The sequence below is a fragment of the Zonotrichia albicollis genome, chromosome 2 (assembly GCF_047830755.1).
Source record: "Zonotrichia albicollis isolate bZonAlb1 chromosome 2, bZonAlb1.hap1, whole genome shotgun sequence".
NCBI lineage: Eukaryota > Metazoa > Chordata > Aves > Passeriformes > Passerellidae > Zonotrichia > Zonotrichia albicollis.
In genome coordinates this window covers 25,444,558-25,471,347 of record NC_133820.1, presented here as the reverse complement: position 1 = coordinate 25,471,347, position 26,790 = coordinate 25,444,558, and the positions used below count along the sequence as shown (strand labels likewise).

Genomic DNA, 26,790 nt, shown 5'->3' with positions numbered 1-26,790 from the left:
CTGTATTGGGGAAGTTCTCTGTCCTTCACAGGTAAACTGGACAACATTTAGAGCTGTGCAATATTCATACTGCACTTCAGTCCAAGGGAACAGATAAATAATCCAGCTAAGGAGGAGACTGTCCTCTAGCTGTACCACTCTTCAGTGGGATAAAGATCTCATCATTCAGCAGCTGACCTGGGAGCTGCTCAACACAGATTCTCAGGAGCCCTAACTGCAGCACCAAACATCACCATTACCATTCGGGCAGCATTTTATCTTTTTTGTTCCCAGTCCTTAACAAACAAAAATGTTCTGTTCTACAATGCCATTTCCCAGTCCCACCAGTCAGACCTCTAGTCTCCAAGCCGTGAGAAATAATTCACTAAGGAACTCACAGTTATATATTAAAACAAACAAACAAAAAAATTAGAAGAGGTTGGCAAGGACACAAACAGAGTGCCAGAAAATACCATCTAGCCACTTCATTTCATTGCAAAAATCAGTTTCCTCCCAAGGGAACATGAAAACCATCCAAACAGAAGCTGCAATAACTTGTAAAATCCCCAGTGATGGGAAACACCTGTTTTCCATTGTGCACACACTACTGACTTCTGCCCCTCTGCTGCTGCTTAGATGTGTCCTTGACCAAAAAAGAATTATGATCCTTAACCTAATTTACACAAGAATGGAGGTCAAATTGCTTCACCTGTGTGTATCTACTTATTGCACACCTTTTTCTGACAGAACTTCCCTCCCTTATCAGGGAAACACAAAGGAGAGCTACTAAGGGAAAGGCAGCAGATGGTGACAAGACAGCCAAGACTGCAATGAGATTTCTCAAAGTAGACAAAGAGAGTCTATCCAAAGCCTAAGACTGCATCTTTTCAGCCTCTTTTCCTATCATTTGCATGTAAAATATTTCAGCAAATTCTAGTGGTAAAGAATAAAAAATCCAGATATATGCAAATACATGAAGAGTACTGAAAAGGCAGGTTTTGGTGTGGAGTTTGGGTTTGGTTGGTTTGGTTTTGGCGGGTTGTTGGGTTTTTTTTGAGTATTACAAGCACCTGTCCATTAGCCACCTCTAGTGACAGCTCTTGCCAAGGCAGCATGCTGCTGCCCTGCTGCTGCAGCACCCAGTGCCTGTCAGATTTCTTTCATGACTGCAGTAAAGTGGCGCTTCCCATCTAAATACAACATGGACTCTGAAATAAAGGGGAGAACAGAGAGAACCACATTAGTACCTTAGTATCAATACTGGGCAACTATAACTAAACAGGATTTCCTGGCAAAAGGAAGAAGTAATCCACACTGTCATCAAAGCATAAAATCTATGTGGTTTGCCATAAAATCCTGTTGAATTATTTAAATGCCACTAGTACATCTATTAAAATAACCAGTGTTCCAAGAGAAACAAAGTCATCTTTTCTACAGAATTATGATGACAACATATCAATGGCATACTTGCCTCCATATGTCTTAGGTACAACTTGTGGGACCTCATTTTCTGATATAAATGTAAAGTGGAAAATATTGGTAGTATGGTGCTCCTTGGTATTTGCATTGTAAACTTCACTGTGTACTCGAATTTGGATGTAGTTTTTTTCTGTGTAACAGACCTACACAGTTAAAACAAGAGTTAGAGATTGTAATTTATCACCAGGGCTGAAAACTGTAACAGATTTCATTACATCATTTAACAAGAAAAGTCACACACTCTCATAATAAATTGTGTATTATCAGTGAGTAACACTGGTGACAGCAAAGACAAGGTCTACTCCTTTTCAAAAGGAAATAAATTCCTACCTGTCCAGAAAGCAGTAATAAGGATCCAACTTCTACTGGCTTCTGAAACATGATATCATCAACAGATACAATAAAGGGTCTGGAACCCCTGAGGAAAAAAAAGAGAAATTTCTTCTCAAGAATAAAAGGGATGTTTGCAAAAATTTAAAGTATCTACTTGTCAGCATTTTAATGAAGGTTACTAGAGAATAAATCTCTTCTTAAGAGAGGTTACAGGAAGTGTAAGGAGTTATGTCATCACTGGAGGAAATCTCTCACAGCAATGAAGTCCATACTTTCTAAGGATACATTACTGCACCATTAGTGTATCTTATGACTTATACTTGCTGGACAATCTTCAAGCCATCATTGCTCAGGCATAAGTTTTTCAAGCACTGACACAAACCACTTAACTTGATATCAGGCTTTGCATACCCCATTAAACTTATATAGACCTTTGCTGGGTGATGACTTCAGTCACACTTCCTAAGCTCAAGCAGTTAACAGAAGAAGTTTAGAACCCACTCCTCTTGTCTACTGAATACAAAGATGTAATATTTATTTAATAGAATAAATATGTTATATGGTTATAAAGTCTTTCTCAATAGCTTGGCAAGATAAAAGAAAACAGAAAATTGATGTATTTTTTATCTTGATAAGTAATGCTTAAAACCCAAGCTCCAAGAAGAAAGATGCCAATCTCTTTGTAGATATGACAGATGCTCCAAGTAAAGCAGCAGTGCACACTAATAGTGCACAATTCCACCAGACACCTAAGTTTTTTCAGTTCAGATTGTCATTAGGTTGGTTAGCTTGGGTTCCCAACCTCTGTGTATGAGCAAAATGCTCTGGATTATATAAATATTGCAGGTCCACAACTCACCCATAGCTGCAAGCAGTTGCCCATCCCAGTTCAAATGCCTTTCTCATGAGAAAACCCCCAAAGATCCTATTGAAGATGTTCCGTTCCTGCACAAAGAAACAAATACCAAATGCTTTTCAAAGCCTTGTGTTAAGTCTGCACTTCAGTTCACAGTATTTAACAGAACTCCCAACACCTGAATATATAAAAAGCACTACTGAAATATGTATGCAAAATTCAAAATGCCCAAGGCAACTTTACTTAATAGGAGCTCATCTGACTAATTTGACAGCATAAGATAACAATTCAAAATTGTATCAGCAACCAAAGGCCAAAGTTCTTGCAAACACTTTGCAAAGGAATTTCTGTACACAGAATGAACAGTCTGGTAAGAAAACAAGGTCATTAAAAAATCATCCATTTTGCAGTGGTAATCCAAACAAACAACAAAAAACTGGCAAAAGAAACTAGGCTCTAAATTTCAAAGACTGCAGAAGCCAAATAAAATAATGGTTTGATTAATTTTAGGCAAAAATTCATAGTCATAGAATGGTGTGGGTTGGAAGGGACCTTAAAGACATCTAGTTCCAACCTCCTTGCCATAAGCAGGGACACCTTGCACTAGACCAGGTTGCTCAGAGCCCCACCCAGTCTGGCTCTGAACATTTCCAGAGATGGGGCATCCACAAATTCTCTGGGCAACCTGTTCCAGAGCCTTACCACAATTACAGTAAAAATTTCTTCCTGATACCTATTCTGAACCTCTCCTCTTTCAGTTTAAAGCCATTACTCCTTGTTCTTTCACTGTGTCCCTGTAAAAATTCTCTCCCAAAGTTACTTCATAAGTAACTTTCTGTAATGCATTAATACTTTTCAAAATACCTCAGGATGGCAAATCTGCAGGCCTTTTAGTTTGGCATCTTCCATCCACACTGAATTGGGTGGTAATTTACGACTCCGGAAACTCACTGTCCTTTGGAAGAGACAATAAACTTTACAGTCCACAGAATTAGCAGAATTCAGCATGCCAAAAAAGCAGAAATAGCAAATGCAGACACATAATAAAAAAAGCCACAAAAATATAGAACACCTAAATAAACCCAAAACAGGAATGGTATCACTAAACACTGTTCCAGCTGACCTCAAAGCCTTATCTAAAGCTGTCCTTTGGTTTGTTACTGCAATAAACTTATGCTCCTGATCTTTCAAAAACTTCTGCTAATGTGCAAGTTTATGTGAATGAAGAGGCTTGAGAAAGGTACATGAAAGAAAAGATGAATCACAACCACAAAGTGCACTCTTTGTCAGAAAAGCCTTGCTCTGTTTTTTAAGTCAGAACAGGAAGTAAAAGCACACAGTGAGTTAATGGAATAATTCAACATCAAACACACAGATAGTTTTTGAAGTTTTCAAACCCAGACAGAAGTACAACCACTAATTTTAAGAGAAAGCAGGTCTGCCTTTGGTAAACAGCTCTAAAATAACAATTGTATAGGCTAATAAGTTAAAGAAATGATAAATTATTGTAAATACAACACTGCACTAATGTAACTAAACATTGTTCTATCACTGTTGGCATCAGATTACTTCACACCAATCTCAAGTATAAGAAAAGCATGCTAGCAACTCCCTCAAATAATGTTGTCAGGCACTGTATTTAAAACACATTGCAAGGTTATTTGGTTAAAAGGTGACCAGTTCCTGCCCTCACCGGTTTTTTTTAATTAGATATCAGAAAACTGATTGTGCAAGTCATGAGTGCAAAACCATTCAATTCTCTTATCTGCCTAAACATTATTAACATTTTTCCTCAAAATTATTCCTAACAGCTTGTTTAGAACAACAGAAGACTGCTCTAAGAGCTGCAGATGTCATATTAAAGTCTGTACCTGCATTTCAAATAAACTGCCACAAAATTTAAATGTGCATTTAATCCAGACTACTCTGTTATGAATGCCCACTCAAAAGGCAATTTTGTCTTTCACAAGATGTCAGTTCTCCTTCACCCCTCCCTTTCTTGCCTTGTGTCCAGTGTGTTAAGAAATATGTCATGCACAATGTTTCTTTCTTCTGCAGTGGGAGCCATTTTCAGCAAGGAAGCAGTGCTGAATTCAATCCTCTTCAACTTGTTCACTGAATATTTAAAAAAAACCAAAAACCATAGAATTAAAGGTCAAAGAGAAAAACAAATAATGGCTCTGAAGATTTTAACCTGAAATCAACCATCTTTCCATTTATTTTTCCTTTTCCCCTTAAAAGCTGTAACTTCATGGTCCTATAGATCCAAAAAGAAATTTGGCTCCAAAGAGAATTTTGACTGCAGTGAAATAAAAATAAAGCAGAAGTTCACTAGCACCTCACCAATGTGATGAAGAACTTCTACACATATTTTATGACACCCACACTCTGTTCCTACAGAAAACTTGAGTATTGCCCTCAAAGTACAGAACATATTTAACAAGAAACCCTACAGAACAATCAGCTTCAGGTTTTGCCAATGGTACAAAATAAAAGTTTATGACAGAACTCATTACCATAGGCTGCAGTGATTGAAATTTTAGCTTATAAGATTTTCTGTCCAGTTTATTCAGTCTTCAGTGTTTTTCTAATTCTCCACTTAAAACCCCAGCTTGAAAGAAATGAGGATGGAGCTACATACTCCTTCCCCTGCTCTCCCTTTTTTTTTCCTGAGTTTCTTTCCAAAAGGAACATGGGGGCCCAGACAGGTGAGGAGCTGTGATGTCCTGCAGGCCCACCATGGGGGAATCAGCTGGCCAGAGTATTAGGAGCCCCTGGGCTGCACTCAGATCCAAAGCAGGGAGAGCATCTTGCCAAGGGAGAAGTCCAGAGGGTGTGCAGAGCACATCAGGAGTGTCTGTCAGTTTAGCCAAACAGTTTCCAAGCATGCGGTAGCAGGCTTTTCAACTCTCTTACTCTACTGACACAAAGGAAATAGAACCAAAATCTGATTTTAAACAAATTTGGAACATTTCTAAGTAGCAGAACTCCTGAACTTTGCTTCCTCCCAGCTATTAAGTTGAAACTGAGGCAGATGTGCATACTACCAGGAAATATGACATACATTCCCCTTGCTTGAAGATTTCTTCCTCCTCAGGGCTCTCAGGAATGAGTGGATTAACAAATGCTGGCCTATGGACAGGAAGGTCTTTTAAGTTACAAATTTTACAAGAATTTGTCCCATAAATACATTGTAACAGTCTTCCATTTCTGCTTACATACACAGTACAAGATGTAATTACATACTTCAGGTTATATGATAAAAATAAATATGGCTGCCAACACAATATGCCATTAGCTTTAACTCTGAAGAGGCAGTTAAATGATCCAACCACTACCTAGTGCAATCAGGAAAGACAAAGTGACACATCTATGCCTCTTAAGAAGCTAAAATTGTACTCATAAATTATAATGAAAATTGTTTAAGAATAAAGCTGTTCAGAAACTCAGCAAATTAAACATGATCTAGGATAATCTAAACCAAAAGTAGACTGGTACATTCCTCCTGGAATAGAAGAAGCACAGTGCTGTAGCCAGCAAGTGTTTTTATAATCTAAATGCTCCCCTGACAGCCTTATCAACAGCCAAAAGCTGTTTACCACGTGTACCCCTTATCAAAGATATGACATGCCTTGAGCACAACATTTCTATGTTTATTCTACTGCAAAAATAAGTTTACTTTAACCCAATTATATAACGTTTAATTATTTGCACAAGTAAAGACAAACACTTATTTTCAAGAACTGTTCTTCCCCATAGTTTCTAATTATGATATTTTAACTTTCAACATTTATACAAATGCGATACATATACCTACATGCACACACACACACAGACACCTGCTGAACAATTCACCTCTACCCCAGCCTTTACTTCGGCTGGCAACAAGAGGCAGAGAGGTGCTTTTTTCTTACAACAAACTGATCTTTCCTGGTTTGCTAAACCTCTGGATTTTGGACATCCACCAGCTCCTTCTCCATCACAAAGCTCATTTTCCCTCAGCTCAGCACACATCAGTCTCCTGGCCATGCCCCAAGCCTCCGAGATGAAGATTCCCAAAGCCACACAACACTGTTTCTGTGGGGCTACAGCCAAACTGACATATCCTGTACCTCTCTGAAGGGTTTTGATCTCACATAAACACCCTCCTTATATGGACAGAATGCTTCCACAACACAGCTGGCTTGTGGCTTAGCTGTACAACAGCCAAGGAGCTTTGCATCTATCTGCACAAGTCCATGTAGGCTTGTCCTCAGTCAATCTGCTACTGTGTAATTACATCAGGTTTGATGTCATTATTTTGAAATGTTAGTCTTTAAAATAGGAACCATAACATAATTTGTTTTCTTAATGTATAGCATATTCACTGTTTCTAGATTTTTTCCTTCAAATCTGAAGAAAAAAACCTAGAAACTACTTCTAATGTTATCAGGATCACATAATTATATCAAGTAAAACCCCTCCATTAAACACATCTTTGTCAAATACAAGCAATTATTTAAGCTAATTAGAAACAGAGAAATGCTTATTACTTGGGCAGGCTATATAGGATAGAGGTAAGAATTACAGCCAATTTTTCTCATGCTGGAGTCATAAACCTAAAGGGCAACTGAGAAGCCTTTTAATCTAATAGCTAAGGAATTATAGGGAAAGTAAAACCAGAAAAACAACAAAATAAATGTCTGGGTTTTTTTATGTTCTGTGGGGATACTTAACACTTTCATTTTAGTTACACAGGCAAGTTTTAAACTGAATTATTCTGATGACACCTATTAAGTGTCTATTGGGGAATTAATGGTATTAATCACTCAAAGACTATTTAACCACTGAAACTCAATCATTAATTCAAACAACTACTAGAATGCAGGTGGTTTTCTAGCATTCACTTCTGTGTTCATTCTGACCAGTCACTCAAACACACAGAAAAATCTGGTTTAAAAAAAAGGGTCAAATCCCAAGACTACCAGCAATTCCTGGTATCATGACTGCTAAAGTCTGAAGTTTGTCACAGGAAAGTTAACACTTACCAGCAGAAAGCATCAGCTATGTGGTTTATTTACCACCTACATTACAAGGCTTCTACATATACAGAGCAAGCAGCCATGTTTGCCATTTTCAGCACAAGTCAGGAAACTTTTCCCATCCTACAAGTTACCGTTTGTTCTCTGGGTCGCGGGCCACCATGACAAAGGTTGCATCTAACACAGGGCTGTAATCCCCATCATGTTGCTAAAAGAGACAGGGAAAATACATTACTGAACTCTACAATTGGAAATGTGCTTAGCAAGCTATTTAATTGACATAAACTATTCAATCATACTGTTAATTCTGCTTGCTTTCACATTCTGTCATTCCTTCCAACACCTCTCACAATCAGACAAAGATAAGAAAACAATTAAAACTTTAATTTCGGGAATTCTGCAATGTAAACATTTACCAGAGAATGCTTCTTAAAAACTTTGAGCAGGGAGGAGAGGAAATCAACACAGTCATTGTAAAAGGACCCACTTAACCTTTACTCTGAGAAATGCTATAGCTTTTTTTTATATATACCACTAATTGCCACTAATGCCAGCACTGTAAGGAGTTCAGAACAAAAAGGTGTAGCATTAGCTTCTACATCAGAGACTACTTAAGGAGAACAATTGAATTTTTAAAATGTACCTGTTTACCTGAATTATCATAGAATCACAGAATGATTTGAGTTTGAAGGAGCCCTAAAGACATCCTGTTCCAGTCCCCCTGGGCAGAGGCACCTACCGAGATCAGGTGGCTCAAAGCCCCATGCAACCCAGCCTTGAACACTTCCAGTGTGGGGCATCTCTACTTCTCTGGGCAACCTGTTCCAGTACCTCACTGTCCTCACATGAAATAATTTCTTCCCACTATCTCATCTAAGCCCATTCTCTCAGTCTGAAGCCATCCCCCCTTGTCCTGTCACTTTATGCTCCTGTAAATTCCCCCTGAGGCACCTCATGCCTGTTGTAAGATGGAGAGAAGTGACAGAAACCAACCTGCAGCATGTGCATCCTCACTTCCATGGAGGTCTTCCCAACCCAAGAAACATTGCCTGTGAATTTGATGTCACAGTCTGGACGTATAATCTTCTGGCACAAATCTACAAGACAAACATTAGGGGTTACTGGAGAAAGATCACTCACAATTAATACTAGACAGACCAGATTTCCTAGGACCTTTATATGACCTGAAAGTGGCAACAAACAAAAATACAGCCCAGAAAAGACAGTTGTTACAAGGGTCCACACTGCTTGTCTGCAGTTTCTGCCTCTGCTGACTTTAGAAGCCAGAACAGGAGTAGGCAGAGGAGGACAGCAGACCCAAGGGAGTGTTCAGCAGAACAGGCAACACAAGCAAGGTCCAGCTCACCAGAACAAACACTGTTCAATAATGAAGCTAAGAATCTGCACACCAAAATAAAACTAAAGAAAAAACCTCAGGAACCATGTAAGTTGCATTTTGAAGGGAAATGACATGAAATGCTGAAAAGCATCTACAGAAGCCTCTTCCCACCTCTTGTCAACAAAAGCCAGAAAACTTCAAAGCTAAAACAAGATGAAGTGAACTAAACAGGAGTGAAAAAGGTATCCTCAATAACAACCATGGGAAGGCAGTAGCTGATGAAAGAGTAGACAAGCAGATGAAACTATTGTATTTACTAAATTGCCACTTACTGATTTTATCCACCAGAGCTGTAACTATGGACAAAGGAGACCTTTGCTGCCTTTCCTGCTTGGTGTGAGTGTAGCAGATAAGAACTGTGAAGAGATCAAAAATGGAGCCAGCTCTTTAGCAAAAACTTAAGTGGAGCAGATCAAAGTCATCTTTGCAAAGCATTAGAAAACATAAACTAAAGTATCCTACTATAGGAGAGCAGAGCTTCCACATCTTCATGTATGTAACACATGGGATTGCTATAAAGAAAACAGCAGCAGCTATCTCAGTTTTATGCATATTTACTTACTACAAAGATAAATTTAACTAAGCATTTTAAACCAGCTCATCACTTGACTTCCAATCCCACACAATCTCTTTGCTCTACCTCTGCAGCTCCCTGTCTCAGACTCTCCTAGCTTCTATTTTGATTTCATGAAGGCTGTCCAAGGATACATGCTATCTGAGGACTTTTTAAATACTGATTCTTTTAAAGAGGTGGAGATTAAATAAACTGTGCCTTACAGGCACAAAACCATAGTCAGAAGTATTTATCACACTGCAATTACTACTAGCCAAACCACTATTTAAACTAATTAGCTTTGCTCATAAGAGCACATCCAAGTAAACAGACTCCTTGGGGTAATTCAAGGCTGCAAATATGGTTTTTTCCTAGTGTTCATGTAATTTTCACTCAATACAGATCTTCATTATCAAAAGTATCTGTTGTGTACTTAGTGAGATAAGAGAGAAGGAATCCCCATATGGACCACATACTTCAGAGTTGGACTTAATGATCCCTGTGGGGCCCTTCCAACCAGAATATTCTGTGATCTGTGATCTGGAAGATCTCCATCCTTCCCAGTAATCTAAGATTTTTTTTTTTCCCTATGCTTACTGAAGTCACAATTCTAAAACCTGTTAAGCCTAACAACTTATTATATCAATATGACCACCCTGAATATTGTTCAACTGGGACAGAATCTTGATGGACCCAAAACAATACATCCCCAGTGGAACTGACTGACCGAAGCCCAGTATGACTGTAAACAAAGTAAAGACATTCTGTGCTGTCACAGGAAAAAAATTAGATCTTCACAGAATTCTGGGGAAATTAAACAAGGCACAGAATGAAAAACAGGCTCATCTTATCTAACAATGTACATGCATTTATTCATTCATTCATTTCTTTCTCTGCCTTCCTCAATTTTGTCCATCTGGACTCTCAGAAGGAACAGAAAAAAAGATGTTCTATTCAAAACTTCTCCTTAATAAGTACTTCATTCTTTGTCAAAAACCTCCATCAAAAAGTTCCCAACCAGCTATGGAAGTAGGATGAAGGAGGAAGTCACCAGGTGATGTTTTAAGAAAAAGTATCTCCCAGTTCTATTAACAACCTCACACTTATTACACAAAAGAAAAAGATGGTGAACTTTTCAAGACCACAAATAAATAAAAAGGAGGAGGGAAAAAAAAAGAATGCTAACTCATTAAATAACTGAGTTGGTTTTACCCTTAACAACAATTTGCAGAACCCCAGAACATACACCAATTGTTTTTTATTTGTTCCCAATGGATACATTACATGCTTTCCAGATTATACTCTCTTCTCCTAAAGAGGAATATAAAGATATTTGCATCTCATTAATTGTTGGTGCTTGTGGCAATTTTGGTTGAGATTTTTTTTACAATTAAAAAAAAAATCACAAGTTTTCATTTTCAAAATGCACTCTGCAAATTTTCTCTGAGTTCACACTGAAAATGCAAATTCATCATTTAGGACCACTTTTCAGTAAATTATTTTTGTAGCTGGTCCTTTAAAAATCTGACAGAGGCAGGAAGTCAAACAATTTTGCATCCATCTATTTTTTATCATCCTTCCTTCTCTTTCAGTACCAGTGTCTTCTTTTTTTCCTTCCTTCTGAGATGGCAGAATTATGGATTTCCTTCCAAGGCCCTACTGTGTCACACAAACGTGTTCAGCAGTAACCAAACTCACTTTGTGCAGCCTTTACAAGGGCATAGGTACATACCTCCTAAACTGTCAAGATCTTCAAGTATCCTTCCAAACCTGCAATATAGGAGGTTGACAATTAAATAATTACACACATGGCAAACAGAAGTTAACAGGTTCCTGTAGGTGTGACATGGTTGCTTTGTTACCTTACACTGTTGTGTACATTCAGGTATTTTTCTCTTATTTCAGGCTGACTTCCTAGAGGCAGAATAACTTCCAAGTAGCTATCCTTCATTCTCCTAGGAGGGAGATCTTCCTGCCGTTTTGCCAGTAAAGTATGGAGAGCTTTTCTTTCTTGCATGGCTTGCACATGATCCCTGGTAAGAAAAAAACCTTTATTCTGAAGTACAACAAGAGAACTGAAACCCTAACTAAAAGATGTCACATCAATGATGATCAAAGTTAAAACCAAATAGTAGATATAGCAAGACACAGTGAGCGTGCCTTGAAAAGAAAGTGAAATGCACAAAATGAGAGATGTTAAGCAAGACTACTACAGATATCTTTTAAATAGTTTGTGTACAAGTGGCAAGTGCACACTTCACACTAATGAGATGAACAAAAAGCATCTAATTCTGAATGCTACCAAAATCATTCCCCTTGAAAAGAACAGATCACACATTATTTAAACTATGAGGTTTTGTGAATATTCTTGTCTTTCAGAGCTACAGTACCACACATCTTCCACATTGCCAATTTTAAAGGACTGACCATCAATTTACAATCTCTCTCAAGAAGTAAAGTAGATGCACAGTGTTGGCTAGCACTAATGACAAGTGAACCAATCTGCTAAGACTTGCCATCATTCATAGGTGAATTCATTTCTAAAAACTGATCCTTTGCAGCATCAGTTCTAAGAGCAAGCTAAATGACAAAAAAAACTAACCTAATTTTCTTTCTCTCTTCCTACACAGACATCTTAAAATTACAGAAAGTTACAGAAAAAAACAACACTGAAAAGGTGAACAATTACTTCAGAGTTGCTTTTCCAGCACCACCAAGTCAGAGGGGCTGCAACTCTCCCAGTGGAGAAGAGACCAGCTTACTGTCACTTCCAATCCACCACACTGATTCCTTGCACAGGTATCTACAAGATGTAACAGTCTTGCCCAACATGCTCTCTTACCTTTTCCAAAGCTCCCTTCCCTTAAAAGTGCAACCTGACTGAATAAAGCAAGTATTTCACAACATCCCTAGAATCAATATCCATCTATTAAAAACCTAAGGGTTAAACATGCAACAGTTCTGGTTGCATAAAGCCAAGCAGTAAGCAAAAATATGGATCCATTTCATAGAGCAAGAGAATGCATAAAACACTAAGCAAGCAAACTTAATGGTAAATTTCTGGATGCGTGCCATTCCTTCAAGTTGTGCTTGCTGCATTGCTGAGATTTCAGTGACATCGTGTTTAATAAAACCAATTAAAAAAAGAAAAGAAGAAGAAATAAAGAAAACAACAGAAAACCTTTTCACCAAAAAGAAATTTTGTCTTATGTTTTGACTTTGGATGAATTCTGGGTATTAGCCACTTAAAGTGAAGGCTTACTTAACTGAGTATTACCTCAGAAAGTCAAGCTTCAACATATTTATATTACCTCTTTTCTGATTAATAAGCTTCAGGGAAATGCAAATAATCCATGATCAAAGAGAGTAAAAGTCAAGCAGAAAACTTCAGTTAGTTTCATTTGTTTGTTTGTTTTAAACATGAGATGTGGTTTACTTCATCTGGGAAACATGATTACCATGCAGTTTACAGGAAACAGAAAGATAACAGCCTCCTGCAGAGGGTTAATGTTTAAAGTTATGCCACTAAACAGAAATGGAATATTACTGGGTGACTAAAGAAAGATGCAAGGTCCAAGATGATGCATCTTAATGCTTTTTCAGAAAGCTTTTTCCAAGTTCTTTCAGTGAAAGGCTTAAAAGAAATTAATCAGAAAGTAAATCAGAAATTTGTCTACAAACATAAAGAAACCTATCAATAAAAATTTAACTATATTCTGTCTTCACCAACTCCATCCTGGCTCCTCTGAGGTCAGCAGCAGAATTCTTGACTTCCACCTGAGAATGTGTTCTTCAATATGCAGAAGTATTAGGCTCAAAGCAGTAACATTTTTCAACAAATACTGTTACACACTGCAGTACTACTCATACAGTAACAATAATTCATCTAAATATTAACTAGCACCTCCCCTAAGCATTCTGAGGAATGTTTATATATTTCTGAAATAGCCATATATATTGTGAAATAGCCACAATTCCATCTAGACTACATTTAACAATGAACAGACTAACAAAAACAGAATAAACACATAAGCAAGATGCTTCTTTTTCATAATAACTAGATAATGCCACTGGCCTTTACAAGAAAAATCACAAACCAAAGTCTCCTTTTAGCAAAATCAATGGTTAAAGATGTTCCTTCAACATCCTCTCTCCCAGCATTCCAGATATATGTACATCAGTCCTTCCCCAGCTCCCTTTCCAGAACCCCTCTCAGGCTGCTCCTCAGACTTGTCCTCTTTAGTCATTCTGTGCCTAACTCAGTTAAATTCCCAGCTGTTCAGTCCCCACGTGTATCAACTCTTTGTCACTCTATTTTTCAAGTGGGCTCTCTCAGGCTACACAATCCATGTCCACCAACCCTCTCTGTATTTAACCTGTCACTCTCAAGCACTGCCATCTGTGGTCTCCCTGGCTTTACTTCTTCATGGCAGCTAAAGGATTCATTAATCTACAAACCATTTCTGCTGTATTTTGTACAGTATGAGAGAAGTACCTGTCTAAGAAAAACACTGCTGTGGTGATCCTGACCTCAGTCTGCTGTCCCTCCAGGCTGGGAGCAGTGTGTGAAACAAAACAGATGGAAGATCAGACTTGACCAGAGCCCTCTAAAATCTTGATTCTCAAATGGCATTTCCATATGGCATCATTCCTCCTCAGCCATTCAGGGATGTGGGAAAGGCTTTTCCATAAACAATTTCTAGGGCCCTTTCTAGCTGACTTGATGAAAAGTTCAAGCCCCCTCATGCTTAGATACTACTCTTACTAAGCAAAATCAGGTTCCCAGATTCAGGCAATTTTATTAGAATGACTGAAGCTGTGTTTAGATAAACTGAGTCAGAAGGCTGGGACACATCAGACACTTCACCTAGGCACACCTTTCTTCGTTTCCCTATCACTGCACAAAGTGGGAAAAAAGAGCTCAGCAAACACAGCCAAAATTAACAAAACACATGGGACCAACCAAACTGCAATGTGTTTTTCCTCCAGACTGCTAAATTGACTTTTCCAGACTGTAACAGCAGAGGGTTTCAGTCAATTCTGGCTTTTTCAATGTAATGGAGGAGGAGGAAAGTAACTTCAATATAGCCAAATCAGCAATTATTTAAAGTATATGTAAATTAATCAAAAATTAAATTAGAGCAGACAAAGGAAATGCTCAAGATGCTCCTGATTAAAGAGACCCAGATCCCAAGCTGACAATTTTCCAAAGAGACACAGGTGCCATTCAGAATGCAGCCTGGTACACAGTGAACAAGCTCAGCTCCCTCTGAATGCAGTGCAGGAGAAATCCACCATGTAGGCAATCCACCCAGAGATAACTCAGGAGGTACCACAAGCCAGCATTGACAGCCAGACTCCACAGCCCCTAACTCCCACTGGACTCAAAGCTAGTAGGACAACCTCGTAAGCACCAAGATCAGATATTTTGTTTCTACCAGAGAAATCTTAGAAATTTGTGATCCACAAAGTATCAATTCAGAAGCTTTGTTTCAATTACCTTTTAGTGGGATCTTTTACTTCCCCTGACAACAAGTAACTATGGCTAACTCCCACTACCACAACCCTGAGCTCCACCTTGGTATCACAAATGAAGTAAAACACATGGAATGCACACTGTACCTCCAGTTGGTAGATGCTCCCACTATATCCCTCAATTTGCTCCGCACTGGAAAAAAAAGAAATCAAAGCAAATCATGCTTAGTTCTGCAAGTGATAAACATGAGGTTGCCTGGTGTTAAAGGCACAATCCTCATCCCAGAAGAGGAAAATTAAGCAAATTCATGCAAATAGCAGCCCAGAAATGAAAGTTTGGCCAAATTCACTGCTGCTGTTAGTAGGCATATCACAGGAGTGGGCTGAGTAACATGATGCCATAGCTTATTGCATATAGGCAACAAAGAGTGTTTGTTAGTGCACTCAGGCACCTCCAGTGCTAATTAACAGCTGAAAGACAGCATGGATCAAGATTAGACTGGGGAATTTTGATGTGAAAATATTAAGCCTAAACACAAACTGTGGAGATAACACAAATCAGAAAGTCATAGAAGAACATAAAAGGGAACAGTGCAGCTGGGAAATGGAATCAGGAGAATACCAATTAAATAATCCCACCCACGAAGGCAGGCAGTATCAGCAGACTGGTTCTTGCCAGCAAGGTTTCATAGCCCAAATTTTTAGCAGTCTGAAAGAACACAGTGTTAAAACACTGAAGACAGGCCTGTACAACTTATTCTGGCCCTGTTTGCACTCTCAGAGTTAACAGTAGTTCTGCACAAGTTTTTCCTAAATGTCAAGAATAATGTACATAAGCATCTTCTCTACTCTTTCTCAGATGAGATTATTAGGTGTGCTAAGGTCCCATCAAATTTACTAAACTACTCCATGGCTGGTGAATGTTGGCTATTTAGAAACATCTGAAAACAAGCAGCAACAATTCCCAAGCTCAGAAGAGAAGATGAGAATTGTATAGAAGAGATCCCTTGCTTATATACAAAGATCTTTTATACCAGGGGGTTCAAATGTTAGGGACACATCAAGGAAGAGCAACCAAAAAATATCCAGAATTTCATGGTGAAATTGAAAGAGGCTGCTGGTGAGTCACAAGCTGACTCTTTATCAGGCTTGGCATTTTTCAAACTAAATGCCTGATCAGAGTATTCAGAGTGATCAGCCAGCTGGCCTATAAACCCTGGAGGAGCCCAGCTGAATTCCTAGGATTTAAATCACATTCCACTCTCTCAGCCAGATCCACTCAGCTCTGCTCCCCTCCTGCTCAGTCACTTCAGCTTCTGCCCAAGTCCCCTCACGCCACCACTGCTGCTGTACCCCCAAGCTCCCTTCCCTGCAGCACCCTCAGCCCCAGGCCCTGCACTCCCAGCCTGTTTCTGCTCTGCCTGCCTGCCAGAGAAGCACCAGCCTGAGCCAGAGGCAGGCAAGACAATGCCTGCAGCCAGCACATGGATGCAGTGACTCACCAACAGCCAGCAAACACCAGCATCCACGCCTGACCCCAGCACCAGCTCTGGCATCCTAACAGATCTCTGATTTGGAAGCTAATTTTCACAAAATTTGTGGAAATATGTTTCTCTTTGAGACTGCTGGCTCATCTGTTTTGGCTGACATCAACAAAATATTCTGGAAGATGAGGAAGACAAGAAGATAGGCAGACAAAGACAAAAAAATAGATTGCTTAGAACTCATTTCTTTAGAAAATTAGGCCAAAAACATGTTTTGAAATTAGAAGACTTCTACTACTAATTCTAAGAACAATACAAAATTTCAAGGAAAGAACCTGATTGAAAATCTTGAGAGTTGATTTCTTTTGGAAACAGGGAAGGTCTGATTCCTTTTTCCTTAAGCAGCAGCAGGCTTGCTTACAGAATAGGCATTACTTTCTTGTTACTCATACTCCACCTGTGAAGCTGCCATGGCATGCATTTGATCAATACAGTGTAAGCAGAAACACTGTTACAGCTTCTAGAACACAAAACCTCAATTTTTCAACAGTGTGCAGACTGTGCTGGGATGGACAGACAATAAACAGCACTTTCTCTTTGTTTAAACTACATTAATCTTCTTTTTCATCTCTAAAGAGGTAAAAAGCTCTGAAAAAAAATCTCGGGTCCAAACCTGCAAAAATTAATATAAGCTGTTAGTCCCATTTAATACATCTGATTTCAGTTTTAGGCATAAAAATAAATATTTTCCAGGCTGAGAACACATTAAAATTTTTATCTTAGCATTAAAAGGGACAAAATGTAAAGCATTTCTAAATGTTGTCAAGCCAAATCTAGTCCATTTTACGGTTCATAAGTACATGGGTTTCAACTTTTTCCTTTTTTCCCTCCTGGGAAGACTATCCTGCTCTTCTAGATATTAGAAATTTAAGTAAGTAACAACAGAAATTTATGTTAAAAAATTAAGTACAAAAATGTATAAGCTATTTCTTTTTTTATCTGGCAAATGTCTCAAGTGTGTAAAACAGTTACAGCAAATGGGACCTCTCCATCATGCTCACATAACATATTGCACAGTACCTCCTAAACTGGCATCAGTGGATCACCAATGCCACAGCAGCAGGGCCTGGGTTTATTTGCACTGTGCTGTGGAAAAGGACACGAGGAGGGCAGCTGGACAAGACACTGCATTCATCTCTAGCAGGGAGATCCATGCCCCTCGAGCTGATGCCTCCCCAGCTGCATCCAGGTCCAGGAAGAACACCAGCTTTGGTACAGAGCTTGCTCTGCACTGAGGCTCAATCTGGATGCAGATTCAAATGTCTAAAATGAAGCCAAGTACTGCAGGAGCTGCTGCCTGTGAGAGATTTTGTATCCCACAAGCCTCTTAGAAACGTTTTATCCAGCAGTGCAGAGTGTGCTGACAGATTTAGTGCAACACTGCCACAATTAAGACCAGGACCGTTCACCAAAGGCAAAGGGGCTTTAAGCAAGGCAACAGAGAAGAATAATAGCACCTCATTTTTCATCAGTGCTAAAGTAAGGAAAGACAGTAGCTGAGTAAGTTTAGTGTTATAGCAAATAGTTTAATTTGTACAAATTACCACAACACACCATTATTCACATGAATGGGGGACTGTCCTGTAGAGCACAAAACACAGGTTAGATTAACAATGAAAAGAAACAATGCAATTTACATCTACTAAGGAGTTACCTGATTATTCTACCTGCTTCTGTTCTGTTTAGGCAGATGTTCCTTAACTTTAGTAACTGCAGGCAATCTATCTTTGCCTGATTTACAGTCAGTTTGTCCTTTCCTTTCAAGCCAGCCTTGCAGTTCCCTGTCCACTGACTCTGTGTGGCATCTGCTTGCAGTGTAATCCCAAACAGTTCTTCAAACTCAGGGCTACCATATACTGTTGACAAACAGCATTAACTTTGGAAAGACTATCTGTAGCATTTTTCAGGAAATGGGATGACAGTTTTTTTCAGAGGAAAATTCCAAAGTCTTGCTTTGTGTAGCCTTTGGGAGAGCCATGGAAGAAGTGAGGGCATTCACAATGGGAACCCGAAATTATGAAAAGGAAGCATGTGAAAAACTAGTAAGAAAAAGTATTTGGTGTTTTGTGAAAGCATGGATACCAAATTGAAGGTATAGTTTACATAACAGTAGAATAGCTTACATATCAGCAAAACTTTGAATCTGAACAATTTTGTAACAGAATCTCAAATGTTTAGTTATTGTAGTCCATAAAATATTAGCACTCCTCGGAGTACCAGATAAAAAACACTGTTTCACTGTTTTTACTGGCCTTCTAGATGGCATCATTTCCAAATCTTCAAATAAAGACTCAGGGCAAGCTGCAAGTATGCAACATCATGTACCCTTGCTTCACTCCTTTAACCTCCTAAATTGCCATTTATTACCAACAATGAAAATAAGTCCTCTAACAACAAATAACCCTCATTTTCTCTTTTATTGGATAACCAGTAACTGTTGGTGTCTTCTGTTTAGAAAACAAAGGAAAAAAGATCTCAGAAATTAGCAGAACTCCATGAAGGAATTACTTGTAAGTGGCTCCAGCCTTTTTCCTCCTGCCCTTTTCAAAGTACAAGGGATTGGAATGCAAGAAAACCTTTTTAAAAGCTTCTGAAATGGGAGCATTATGGTTTATCACTATTAGAGCACTGAAACAACCTTTCAACACAAAGCTCTATTGACAAGAGCAATTTCATGAGCCAATGCTGCTGATCCGATTAAAAGATTTCTACAAGTTTGTGAAATTGACAGCATTGGCAGATTAAAAGTTCTGTAAGGCATTTTTTCCACTCAGTTCTCCATTTCTTGGCCATTCTCTCCAGTCTCATTGTACCTATCTGCACTACATGGGCTTTCTACAAGACCCAAGCAGAGCAGCAGTTATGCTGCCAGAAAAGAACCAAGCTCTGCCAAAGCTGAAGAACCAGAGGAGCTTCTAAATCTGCAGTTTCAATGATCATGGATATTTGTGCCATCCACCTGCAAACACCCAGTGATTGTCTGCTGCTTCCTGAACACCACTACTATGAGCTAACAGACAAGGGCATGTTCATTAACCAAACCATACTAATACATGCAGGGACACCACCTGGAAAAATAAACTCCTCAGTACCATCATTAAATCTTCCAGAGCACAGCCATCTGCCTTACCTTCAGACATGTCAGGAAGCCCTGGGGAGGCACTGGTCCCAGAAGTGAGTGTCCTAGCCAGAAGAGAAGGAAGCTTCCTCATGATGCACAACCTATAGGCAGAGCATAAGAATTCAGTGTCATTAAAAATAATCCCATTAAAATAATTTGGGATTTAATTTTGGAATTATTCTGGTGACTTCAGAAACAGCAGTCCTTATCTTCAGCTTGATTTTCAAAACTAGATACTATTGGTGCAAAAGTACCAAGACAGTTGAAATTCCAACTGACACCTTTTGTTATCTAAAAACAAGAATGAAGAATGCTTCCCTGGCAGTAATTGTTCTCCTCACTGACTATTCAGATGCCCAAGACAACCAGCTTGGACTCAACACCAGCTTCTACCCAGTAGCATCTTAATGCAGATGGGGTCCATGTGCCTCTAGGAAATCATCCACGCCACTAACCATATACTTCTCCTGCACTTAGCTGGTGTGCATAGAAGTGGAAGGAGGAATATACCTATCCTTGTGAAATGGATTTCACAAGGCGTCACAAGCAGTCCCATTCAGCTAAGCCTGGTTTTCTCCTCCATGGCTTAGTGCTGCAGAAACCCAAAAAGCCTAAAGCGCAGGATATAAACCTCTTAGCCATTAAGGAAGAAGGAACCCTTGAGAGAATGTAATCCACCCACAATTCACTAAGTGTTCTACAAGATAACTAGCCAGCACTACTCCTCTAGGCAAGCATAACTGTGCTAACACAAAAACACACAGAGGGTGTGTAAATCCCCTTGTGAGAGTTCACAGCATCATCCTGACAAGGAATATGGATTGCTGGTCCTTTAACTTTTTTCCCTTGGGACTGAGGTTCCACCTCAAGAAAGGAAAGGTGGCAGGTCCTCAGGCACCAACACAAAAGCAAGGCCATTCACACATCTCTCTCTCTCCCCTTCATGTATATCTACACTATCTACACATGTGCATCATGTACACACAAGCCTTCACTGCCTGCAGATGTTAAGTCCTCATGGAGGACTTAAAAGAGAAAACGGGAACATAAACACACACACAAAAAAAAAAAAAAAAACAAAGAAACCTCCGAAGGCAGCAGAGTCCCGTATGCACAGGAACACAGGAATGTCATGGACGGCGATGTGAAACGCCTCTGTGAGTGCTGCAGCCCCTGGGCTCGATCGGTGTGTCACGGCAGGGCCAGCAAACGCGCTCCCGGCACAGCCGCAGCCCGCAGGGCCCGTCACGGCCGCTGCCCCAGCCCGGCCCAGGCGCCGCGCCCGAACCCGCGCTGCCCGCGGCGCTGTTCAAGTTTCGGGGTGCCCCGCCCTGGCCGCGCCCCGAGCCCCTCATGGCGGAGCGCGGCCCGGCCGCGGAGCAAGGATCGGGCACGGCCTCCCTGCCCAGGCCCCGGCCCGGACCCGCCGGGAGCACCATCTGTCCCGGCCGCCATTCCCCACCCGCGCCGCAGAACGCGCCTTACCGGGTGGGCAGCATGGTGCTCGCCGGGGCCGTCACCGCGGGGCCGCGCCTGCCTCAGCCACACGGTCCTGCCGCACCGGCCACTCGCGGCTCGCCGCGCACGGAACGGGCTCAGGGCCGCCCGCAGCTGGAAGCCCTCGCTCCGCCGGGATCCCAGGGTGGCACCGCCCGTGTCCCCGTGGCAGCGCGGCCGCTCCCCGGGGCGGAGGTTGGGGCAGGACACCGTTAGTCGTCGGGCGGGCCCGGCAGAGCGGGCGGGCCCTGCCGGGACTCGCTCTTAACAAACATCGTTATTTTTTGGTTTTAATGCTCCGTTTTTCCACTGTGCCGTGAGGAAGGCGGGCTGGCAGCGCTCAGCTGGGCGCTGTGCCCGGAGCCTGAGGAGCGCCCCAAGCCGTCACATGGCCGTGGGGAACACGGCCTCCTGCCCCGACCCGTCACTTGGTGGCACTGCTAGGGAGGGTAACTGAGAACCTCGGAATTTCCTAACGGGGAGAGGTTTAAAATCTTGAAGAGTGACGTTATCACTCTGTGCAATTCCCTGAAAGGAGGGAGTAGCCAGGTGGGGGTCAGCCTCTTCTCCCCCGCAACCAGAGACAGGACGAGAGGACACAATCTTACTATGACTATGACTTACAGTCTCCCAGCTGCGCCAGGGGAGATTTAGGTTGGACATTAGGCAGAGCAATTTCTTCACGGAAAGGGTGTTTAGACTTTGGAATGGACTGCCCAGGGAGGTTGCTGGAGTAACCGTCCCTAGAAGTGTTTAGGAAAAAAACTGGGTGTGGCACTCGGTGCCCTGATCTGGTTGACAGGTTCGTGTGCGGTCACGGGTTGGACTCGATAATCTCAGGTCTTTTCCAACCTAATTGATTTTGTGAAAATAGAGCTGGTTAAATAAGCTGTGTGTTTTGCATAGGCAAATAATCAAGTTCAATTAATCAGAATTTTTTTTTATTATTATTTCTAGGAGCTGGAGAAACTCAGAGCAGCGATGACACGGGACCTGCGCTGGGGTGTGTGAGAGGGGCAGCCCATGACACCCCAGAGCCCATAAGGACCAGAGCAGTTCCACAATCCTGGCTGCACCTCCCCAGGACTGGGATCTATACACGTGTCCCTGCAGCCCGTGGCTTCCACACCAACCACAATATTTGTGGCTCTCTCTGGCCATTTCAGCTGGCCAGCAGACCAGTGTTTACAGGAGGCGCAAGTTAGCAATGAAGTTGCTAAGCACATCTTGCTGAAGACTTAGCAAATGACCAGTAAGATTGGATGAGGATATGAAAAAACATGTTCTGGCAAACACATGTAGAAAAAGTACATTTACGAAGTACATTAATTCATCACATGTAACGGTAACACCTGAAAACTAGATGGTCTTTAAAATCCCTTCCAACTGGAACCATTCTGTGATTCCGTGAAAAAGCTGAGGGCGCTGTTGCAAAGCTTCTCACTCATCTGGTCGTGGGAAAAAAAAATATGGAAGCCTGGTATGTATGCATGCTGAAAGGTCAAAAATCAAGCTGCATGAAAGAATCATCTCTAGGCAGTGCAGAAGACTGTACCAAAGACAAAACTGTGACTGTGATACAAAATAAAAACACCTCCTCATCGTGCAAACCCCCCTTAGATAATTATAGGGAAAAAAATAGATTTCATAGGTTTCTTTTTAAGGCCTGAGATATTTCCCCCTGATTTAAGTACACTGCAGGATCAGAGCCAAAGCAACTTCCACTGTATCCAGATACAATACTTCTACTCTATCCAAAACTGAGGCCTGGCTGGATTCTTTCCCAACATTTACTTCTATAACTTTTATACCCCAAATCATTTGTACATGGCATAGATGATTTTTGGATTCAGGCAGATAATTAGTTATGTGTAAATCCCAAATTCATTAAACTCCATAATTACAAATGGCAGATAAGATGTATTAGCCTAAGGAACAGGGTTCTAATGATCTAAAATATGTTTTCAAAGATAATGAAGAAAAATTATGGTCCTTTTATTGCCAGCATATGAAAATTCATGTAGCTTTATCACATGAAACTTTTAATTTTGCATTTGCCCTGAATTCTGAGCATTGCTCATGCAGTATTTATTTAGTATTTGTACTATTCTGACAGATTTTTTTCCATGTACAGCTTAGTGCTGATAAACTTTAACTTTAAATGGCTTGAATAAAACATCAGAAGTAATTGTGAACTCATAAATATCAACACAAGGTCTTAAGGATTACGAAAAAAACAACCAGTGGAAAATGATAAGAGAATCCCAAATGTCCAAAATTATGAAAAATTACAGGTCAATACTGAATATTAATTGCATTTTCTGTATGTTGCTCCAGAGATTTGACAGGACATACAACTTGGATTGAAATACTTGGAAATATTTATTAGCACAATCAAAAATCATTAACTCATTGCATTTTAATGTGGAACAAGGAGTTTTTCTCCTTCTCCTCTTATTTATTACAAACAGAGAACCTCTGAGGCATGAGAGAGGCATCCATACAGGAATGCAAGGAATCTTCCTAGCAAAGGAGGAAATCAAAAATTAAAACAGGGGAAGAGAGTTTGATTAGTTGAACAGTAAAGAAAGAAAGCTGGTGCCCACTTTGAGCCTTTCTGTCCATCCTCCAAGGAAAGAGAACATTAGAAAACTTAGATGCAAATAAAAACATGCTTTTGATACAAGTGCAGATGGGCTGCCATAACTCTCTGAATAAATTGTTCAGTTGCATTGCTGGGAAAGGATCTGGGGGGACTGGCTTGGCTGTTTCCTGTATCTTCAGACTAGAGAAGCCCTCCATCTCCGGGCAGGATGTGGGGAGAACTTGCCTCAGTCACCACACAATGCTCCATGTGCTTTTATTAACAGCTGTTTATAACAGCTCCTGTTGCATGCTAAAAAAGAAAGTGCTGCTTGCTATTTTGCACAAGTTTTTCTGTTTCTCTTATGAGTAATATTTAGGGAAATGATACAGTAAGAATAATAGGAGTTATGCACATTTCAGATAGTTCTATTTTATCATCTCAAACACCAAAGTCCAACCCTCTTGGAAATGCAGATGGATTCACAGTCAGCAGGTTCTGCATGGAAGAAGCAGCTGGCTGGTACAGAAGAGCTAATCCAGACTTCAGTGCATATTTCATTATAACAGATTATTTCAACATTGGTTTACCTTAAACACATTTGCTAGCCACCTGCCAGCACACATATTTGCACAATTTTAAAAAACGTTGATCCTTTTCAGGAGACTTGCCACTACTCATTCCTTGGAGAGAAGGGCAGATAGCAGGCTGTGATCCCTGAAGGATAAAATCCAAGCCGTGTGCAGGTCATTAAAGATTTCATCATTGGCCTCAGCTATGTCAAGATGACATGAAACCTGCTCAAAGATAAACAGACCAGAGACAAAAGGAAGAAGCTGTAAAACACATGCCAAATTAGTCTGATTAATTCACAAACTGAGGTCCTTTGGAGCCTTTTTGTAAAATAGTCTCACCATTCTTATTAAACTTACTTATTCTGGGAACATTCCCTTAATAATACATAACTAAATAATTGTACCATAGTCTCTGAGATCTAGATATCTTAATTAGCTATTTTAAAGGTTTTTTTCACTAAATTTTATGCATTTCCTATTGTTCAATGTTTTTTGACTCATAATGAATTTTTTAAAATATTTTTTGCTTCTGCCTTGTGAATTTGAAAGCTAAATCAAATGAACTGTATTATCTTGAGCAACAAAATATCAGCATATTTCTGAGCAAATTAAAGCAGGACTTTCAAAAACAGCCAAGGGAGAAAATGTTTGGGTCTTTTTTTTGCTGAGACTTCAACTTCTAAATCATGTGACTTTTCTGACTTGAGAAGAAAGAAACCAGGCACTTTGTGTTCTTACACAGCAGTAGGTTTCCTGATAGTGTGACTTCCTCATTGTGAAATGCAAAACAAAGAGAGCTGAGACAACACAAAGGCTGTTGTCTCTCACAGAGACAATATTTCCCATTTCTGATCCCTGTTTAATAATTTCTAGGGAATGAAAATATCTGTATTCATTAAAGGTATGTTGTTAGGCTGAGTCTGTTCTTTGGTAGTTTATTCAGATCCAGTCTCCCTGCTAAACACCCTATCTTGAAGGATTTCCAGACCCAGAAACCATGAAATAAATTTTAACTTTTAACCCATCAAATGAATTTTAACTAGCCACTGGTGATTGCTTAGTGATATGGAAACACTTCTGTTCTTTGGGCATCTCTGTTCTTGCTCCAGTAGAGGGTAAAGCAAGCCAGTTAGGGTGTTTGCATAAATTACTCTCCCAGGCCTTCAGGCACTTTCCACTGTGTGCTAACAGCAGCCACCCGAACACACACTTTATACCCACTTCTTTATACAATCCTCTTGCAGCATCATGTTCCATGCTGGTCCCTCTGTCTGAGTGAGGGCCAACCTTGTAGCTTGTTGGATACATGAAAAAATGGGGGTGTGCTGTGAGAGCCAGCAGCATGACTTAATGTCTTCCCATATCCCAAACCACTCTTAAAACAAGTCAAATTAAGCTAAATTAAAGATAAAGAGCTCCTTTACAATATCTAAGAATGTACATGACAGAGGCACAGCTAATAGAAGAGGGTGAAAACAAAACCACACAAAGAGCTGCACTTCTCTGGGTGGCCCAGCTGTAGGCCCGTGGACCCCACGGTCATTGAGATCATGATCCAGCTCATTTCTCAGCATCCAGCAGTATCTCTAGGTAATATCCAGAGGAAGCACAGGGCTGAGGAGAATTCCTCCATCCTTTCATACTCCAAAGTCATGTTGTTGAGTCTATCAGATGGAATTTTCCTCATCACGCCCACCTCTCTCCTCAGTGACATCCATACCTCCATCGGGATGGCGTCGGAGCCTCCCTTACAGCAGACTCCTGGCAGATCCCCCTGCTTTAAACCCACTCCTTTGTGCTTCTGCCAGCACAGCCCCTTCCCCTCCCGTCAGGCGGGTCACGGTGCCAGCCTGGGAAACGTCCCAAGGTTAAACTTCAGTGCTTTGAACCTTTCTCCGTAAGGCCGCTCCTGCCGGGGGGGGGGGGGGTACCTGGGCGCTAGACAAGCTCCCCCGCGCCCCGGCTGGATACGGATCGCTGCTCCGCCAGCATCGGGGCTCTTTTCCCTCTCTGCCCCAGCGCTGCACGAACTGCCCCAAACACGCCCCGCGCTCTGCGGCCAAGGCGGCGCCACGGCCCTTGCACGGCGCCCGCGCAGGGAGAGTCCCGCGCTGAGGACATTGTCGGGCTCGGTTCTCGGGGTCCCGCGGCAGCCGGTGCCGGGAGAAGCAGGGCCGGCGGTGCCGGGGCTCCGCGCGGGCCGGTGCCGCCGCCCAGTGTCTCGCCTTGCAGCTCCGCCCAGCCCCGCCAGGGGGCGCCGCGCGCGGAGGAGTGAGGGGGGAGGGCGAGTCACGAGACGGCCGCAGCTGTTGCTGGCAGGTCCGGGCAGCATTCTGGGGAGGGGCGCGGCCATTGGCTGAGGCCGAGCACCGCG

The 26,790-nt window shown here is 41.1% G+C and overlaps 1 protein-coding gene across 6 annotated transcripts; it reads right to left on the bottom strand.

Moving 5' to 3' along the window:
- On the bottom strand, positions 1–21,746 carry ACOT9 (acyl-CoA thioesterase 9). 6 transcript variants are annotated; one of them, XM_074534609.1, is made up of 16 exons: positions 21,246–21,745; positions 19,770–19,861; positions 18,194–18,220; positions 15,243–15,288; positions 11,483–11,653; positions 11,353–11,390; positions 9,340–9,423; positions 8,662–8,765; positions 7,803–7,876; positions 5,712–5,779; positions 4,651–4,762; positions 3,512–3,602; positions 2,651–2,736; positions 1,789–1,876; positions 1,451–1,601; positions 1–1,187 (listed from the first exon to the last, which is right to left on the bottom strand). In XM_074534609.1, the coding sequence occupies exons 1-16, from the start codon at positions 21,257–21,259 to the stop codon at positions 1,129–1,131; spliced, it is 1,305 nt and encodes a 434-aa protein (XP_074390710.1). In that variant the 5' UTR covers positions 21,260–21,745; the 3' UTR covers positions 1–1,128. The 6 variants fall into 6 exon arrangements, with proteins under 6 accessions (XP_074390710.1, XP_014120678.3, XP_074390711.1 ...); XM_014265203.3 differs by lacking the exon at positions 21,246–21,745 and adding an exon at positions 20,847–21,081; XM_074534610.1 differs by lacking the exon at positions 18,194–18,220.
- Positions 21,747–26,790: the final 5,044 nt, after the last annotated feature.